Source organism: Callospermophilus lateralis, chromosome 20, assembly GCF_048772815.1.
Source record: "Callospermophilus lateralis isolate mCalLat2 chromosome 20, mCalLat2.hap1, whole genome shotgun sequence".
NCBI lineage: Eukaryota > Metazoa > Chordata > Mammalia > Rodentia > Sciuridae > Callospermophilus > Callospermophilus lateralis.
In genome coordinates, this window is record NC_135324.1 from 1722797 (window position 1) to 1728639 (window position 5843).

At 65.3% G+C, this 5843-nt stretch overlaps 1 protein-coding gene across 1 annotated transcript; it reads left to right on the forward strand.

The window, feature by feature from the left end:
- The first annotated feature begins 1531 nt into the window (after positions 1-1531).
- On the forward strand, positions 1532-2966 carry H1-10 (H1.10 linker histone). Its single transcript, XM_077106235.1, has one exon. The coding sequence runs from the start codon at positions 1936-1938 to the stop codon at positions 2596-2598; it is 663 nt and encodes a 220-aa protein (XP_076962350.1). The 5' UTR covers positions 1532-1935; the 3' UTR covers positions 2599-2966.
- Positions 2967-5843: the final 2877 nt, after the last annotated feature.

The following is a 5843-nucleotide window of genomic DNA, read 5'->3' on the forward strand; positions in this document are numbered from 1 at the left end:
GAGGGGCCCCATCTTTTCTGCCTCTCTTTCATTCATGTATGGAAACTTCTAGGCACCCGGGGCCAGGACCTCGGCCTGGGTGGACCTGAATCCAGGTCCAAGGGCAAAGTCCCCATAAGACCCTTTCTGCTGGCTGGTGTCACAAGGGCTTAGCCCAGGGGGACTTTTCGGAAACCACTCCCTTTTCTGTTAGGAAATCCGGGTGGTCCTTGTCCCCTCTTCCTGGGTGAGGGGGTTGGCTTCATTTCCAGGGTTCTGGGCTGTCACCTGTCTTCTGTATTCATAGTGCTGGGGACGCAGCCGTTTCCTGGCTCATGTCCCTGGCTCCCCAAAAATCCCCCACTTAATGTCACCTTCCCCAGTAGGCCTGAATTTCCTCATCTCTAGGGGACAGAACAGGGGCCTGGGACAGTGGGGCGCTCAGGAGGGGGGAGAAGACATCTCCTGGGGGGGGGGGACGACTGTAGCTCAAAACCCCAAAGATGCGCACCCACACCCTTTGGGGGGCCCTCAGTGGTCTCTAGCTTGTGTCTCTCGTTGGGAATCCCAACATGGTAGCGGCCTGACTGTCCCCACCTGTCCCCTCCATGGTTTGGGCATGCCGGGGTCTCAAGAGATTGCTGACTGTCTGCCCTTTGGCCACGACCGGGCGCTTGGGTTGGGGCGGAGCGGATTTCATTTACCTGGAAAGACGACTCCACCTTCCTCCCCCACAATGTCCCCATGATCTTGGGTTCCCCAAGTGACAGCTCTCCAGCTTCAAGGAAAACTGTGTGCCACCTGTGCGGGAGTCCGCCGAGCTCAGGGCCTCCAGAATTGCGCCAGCCCCTTCCCCACCTCCTAGATGACCTATCTGAGGTCTAGGGACCCCGCGCCTGACACTCGCCCACCCCACCCTGGAGTCCCCATTGGACTCTGGGGAGAACCAATGTCACCTTCCTCATGCATCCCCAAATAGGGCACTTGGGAGAATCAGGGAGGCCAGAGTCCCCGCAGAAGGTCCTGGGGAGATCCCCGCCCCCGGGTCCCCAGGCACAAGACCCCAGGCGCGCGCTGGAGGGAGCCTGGCGCGCGTTCCCTTTGGATCAGGAGGAGACCCCCCTCGGAGAAGTCGCGCCCCTCGCGCTGCCCGGGCCGGCCGCGGGAGGGCGTGCCCTGTGTTAGTTGGGACAAACGAAAGCGCGTCCTGCGGCCCGATCTGGGGGCGCCCGGGCCCGGCCAGGGCTCGGTGGCGCGTGGCGCCCTCTTGGGCGTCATGTGCAGAGCTCCGGGACGCGGGGCCACCCCCGGGATCCCCGCTATCCGCTCCCAAACGGGGCGCCCCCCTTCTCGAGCGCTCCCGCAGCCTGGGGTGCACCTCTCCGGGCCCCTCTGCCGAGCCCATCCGGGGCGCAGGCCGCCTCTGCGCGGTGCCGCGAGCTCGGACCGAGTCCGGGGCGCATGGCTGCGGGCGCGGTGGCGCGGTAGGGACACCGTGCGGGCAGCCAGCGGCCGGGAAAGGGACTCCAAGAAGCACAAGTCGGCGCTGGCCCCGGACCAGGCTGTTGTTGTTCTCAACGCGGTCCGCCGCCGAGCTATAAAAGCGGCGCCAAGCGCGCTCCCCGCCAGAGCGCAGCGCGCACGCCCGGACGGCGCGGCGGCCTCGGAGCAGCGGCGGCAGCAGCGGCGCGCGTCGAACCCGAGCTCCCCCGAGCCCTCCCCGAACCTTCCCCGAGCCCTCCCCGAGCCTCCGAGCTGCCCGGGACCCTCGCCCCGGCTCCCCGATCGCGCTCGGCCCGCCCGTCCCCAGCCCTGCCGCCCGGCCCCAGGCCCGGCCGCGGCCGCTCCCGCCTGGAGCCGCCGCGCGCCCCGAGCCCCCCGCGGCCCCTCGCCTTCCTCTTCCCGGCGCGGCCCCCCGGCTTCCGCGCGCCGCCCGCCACCAACCCGTTGGCCACCATGTCGGTGGAGCTGGAGGAGGCCCTGCCGCCCACGGGCGCCGAGAGGGCCAAGAGGGCGGCGCGCGCGCGTGGCGGCGGCGGCGGCGGTGGCGGTGGCGGGGCGGCGACCAGGCCCGCGGCCGCCCCGAAGCGCAAGAGCAGCCGCAAGAAGAACCAGCCGGGCAAGTACAGCCAGCTGGTGGTGGAGACGATCCGCAGGCTGGGCGAGCGCGGGGGCTCGTCGCTGGCGCGCATCTACGCGGAGGCCAGGAAGGTGGCGTGGTTCGACCAGCAGAACGGGCGCACCTACCTCAAGTACTCGGTGCGCGCGCTGGTGCAGAACGACACGCTGCTGCAGGTCAAGGGCACGGGCGCCAACGGCTCCTTCAAGCTCAACCGCAAGAAGCTGGAGGCCGCCGAGCGGCGCGCCCCCGCGCCCGTGCCCGCGCCCGCCGCGCACAAGTCCAAGAAGCCGGCGGCGCCGCGCCGCGCGGACCCCCGACCCGCGGCCGACAAGCGCGCGCCCGCGAAGGCCGCTGCCGCCGCCGCTGCCAAGGACAAGGGCGGCAGCGGCGGGGGCGGCGGCAAGGCCAAGAAAGCGGCGGCGGCGGCGGCCGGGAGCAAGAAGGTGAAGAAGGCGGCCAAGCCCAGCGTCCCCAAGGTGCCCAAGGGGCGCAAGTGAGCGCCCCGGGCCCGCGCGCGCGCGTCCGACGTCCTGGGGAAACCGTCCCTCGCGGGGCCGCGGCTTCCCCTCCCCTCCCCCCACGCGCCGCGGCGGCTGCTGTTCGCTGGAGATTTTTGAAACGGCCCCGGCGACGCCCTGATTGGCTCTCGCCCTTGGCAACGGCCGTCGCTATGGTGACCGCCTCCCCCATCCGGGCACCAGTGGGCGGGGCCGCGGTGGGCCGGCTCGCGGCGGCTGCGGCCCGCCTTGGCTCCCTCTTCTCTCGCCGCCTCCGGTCTCGCGAGAGTCGCGCGCCGGGGGGCGCGGCGCTCCCCTCCCCCCGCGGGCCTCTGGGAGGCCACAATAAAAGATTGTTGACCTTTGCACCCACGTCGCCTTCTTCCGGGGCGGGCAGGGAAGGAGGGTAGGAGGGACACCCCGGGGGCCTGGTGGTGGCTGTGCAGGGCCTGGAGGAAGCAGGAGCGGCCTCTGCGAAGGCTGCGTGAGATCCGCCTGGAGCCCTCCTGGGCCACGGAGGCTGCCCCTGCGCACGCCCTCTAGCTCAGGCCCTCTAGCGTACCCGGGGGACCGGCGCGGGTGGAAAATTGCCTGTCCCCAGGCCTCCAGCTGGAGACGCCAGCGGGCGTCCCTGACACACGCGGCTTTTTTGAGGGCTGTTCTGAATCGGGAGCACCCTGGGGACAGCCCTGCCCCAACAGGACCTCCCCTGCGGTGTGGACCTGGGCCTGGCGCTTGCTTTTCCCATCCTGGTGGCCCATCTGGAGTGGGCAGAGCGGACCCAAAGGGTTTTTGGGAAAATGACGGAGAGGCGAGCTCTGGGTGGGGGGGGGAGCCGGGGAAGGTTCCCGAACATAGGCCCCAGGTGGTAGGGGCGCCCTGGCCAGTGTCCGGAGGGAGGGATGCACAAGAGCTCTTACACCCTGTGGGGCCCAGGAGCCCTCGGGGCCTTTGGTGGGAGCCCTGGGGAGGTTGTGGCCTCCTGGTCCCCCCGGCCTGGCCCTGGCAGCCACCACCAGCCCCTGGGAGTGGAGGCCCAGCCCCGAGCCTGGCCAGCAGCCCCTCCGGCTTCTCAGTCTCTTGGGTCTAGTCCCCCTGGACACTGAGACAGGGCCCAGGGCTGGCACCGAGCTGGGCCCAGCCAGGGGTGGGCAGAGCCAGCCCAGAGGCCCGTGCTGCCCAGCAGGGGAGCCACACCTCTGCCCTCCAGCCCACGGCTGCCCTCTTGGCAGAAGCTCAGAGATGGGGTAGGACCAGGATGAGCCTGGGTGACACAGGGAGGGGCAAGGGGTCCGTGCCATGAGGGCACAGCTACGCTGGGTGTCCAGGAGGGAGGCAGGCCAGCTCTGAGAATGAGTCCCCTGCCGGCCTAGGTGTGAGGAGTGCCCCCCAGGCCCAGGCTTGAGAAGGACCCCCCCAAGGCCTAGGTTTGAGAGGGAGAAGCCCCCCACAGGCCTAAGTTGGAGAGAGACCTCCCCAAGGCCCAAGTTTGAGGAAGACCCTCCCCCTAAGGCCCAGGTTTGAGAAACGAGTCTCCCGCCAGGTCCAGGATTGAGAAAGACCCCCCCCAGGCCTAGGTTTGAGGAAGACCTTCCCCCTAAGGCCCAAGTTTGAGAAGGACCCCCCCCAGGTCCAGGTTTGAGGAAGACCCTCCCCCTAAGGCCCAGGTTTGAGAAAGGAGTCTCCCGCCAGGCCCAGGATTGAGGAAGAGTCCCTTCAGGCCAGGTTGAAGGACTTCACCCCAAAAGGCCCAGGTTTGAGAGGGTCTCCCCGCCACCCTCCCAGGAAGAGCCGTGTTTACTTACAGTTCTGACTTGGGGGGACTGTGCCAGACCAGGTCCTGTCCCTTGCCACCTATGGGGCCAGCCAATGTGCCACCAGCTGCTGGGAGGCAGGAGACCCACCCAGGATTCCAGGGGTGGTGCTAGGGACCAGCCAAGTGTGACACTGGGATGGGACCCTGGAGCCCCAAGCCAGAAACCCTGGAGTCTGGCTTGGTCTAGTGCCTAAAGCCACTTTCAACCCCCAGTTGTCCAAGTCTGGATTTGGGGGATCAGGCCTGGGACTCTGTTTCCCTGATGATTTCTTTGAGGTTCCAAGAGGATCCAGGTGGCCCCCCACCCCGCATCCTGCAGACCATCAGCTGCACTTTGGACCTTAACTGTCCCCGCAAGACACCATGAACTGAAACCTCTGAAACTGCTGGCCAAAATGAACCTTTTCTCTCTTTAAAGCTGATTTTCTCAAGTATTTTGTCACAGTGACGGAAACCTGAAAACACCATCTATCCTCTGAAGACATATCATGAGCTCCAAAGTGCACCTCAGGTTGTCCTTAGGACTTTATTGTCCTTCCATATTTCTTCCTTAAATCTGCCCTATGCAGTTCATGTCACCAGCCCTTCCCAGTCTGCTCCCTGTCTCTGGGCTCACCTCTCCCCATTCCCTGAAGACGTGGCCCCCTGACTTGCTGTCTTCTCCATCCCAAGGCCTGGACCCTCCAAGAGCACCCGAGCACCCAGAGGTTGGCTCTCGGGGGTTGGTCTCCCACTCTTCTGAGGGTAGCTCTGTAATTTTCCTTTGGGGATCTAGCTTACCTTGCATTCCAGTACCTGGCCACAGAGCTCTGCGGGCCTGAATGCCCCCACCCCAGCAACGGTCATGTGACGCAGGACCTGGCCAGTGTGTATTGAGTCCGTTGTTCACTGAGCCACAGAGATTGGGTCAGAACTGGGTTCTTGACCTCAGTAGGTTCCATGATAGCCAGTCCTGAGACTTTTCCTGAAAGTACTGCAAAACAGGTGATAATCCCCACCTGGCATTACTAAATAATAGGGATGCGGGACCAGAGTAGCAAGTGACCATCTTTGATCATCACCTGAAAAAGGAGAAAAATTGGAGCCAGTGATGAAGACATTAGTGGAGTTGCTGGATCCAGCCTTGCCTGAAGCTCAGACACACCTGACTCGCTGCTTTTTTGCCTAAGCTGGTTTGAATTGGGTTTCTGTCCCTTGCACCCTGGTCTCGGACCCCTTGGACTCACCTTCCTCCCTGCACTCACTTCCTGGACTTTGCAGCCCTTCAAAATTTTTCTGCCACCAAAATCATTCTTCTAGAACCTTCTCTAGCCACCCCTCCCTTCGTCTCCCGGGTTCCTCACCAGACCCTTCAGCTGGCTCTGACTGACTGTCGAGGCTCGGGTCTGGGCCTGGCTGTGCTGGGGTTTAGTCTAGAGAAGGACCCATC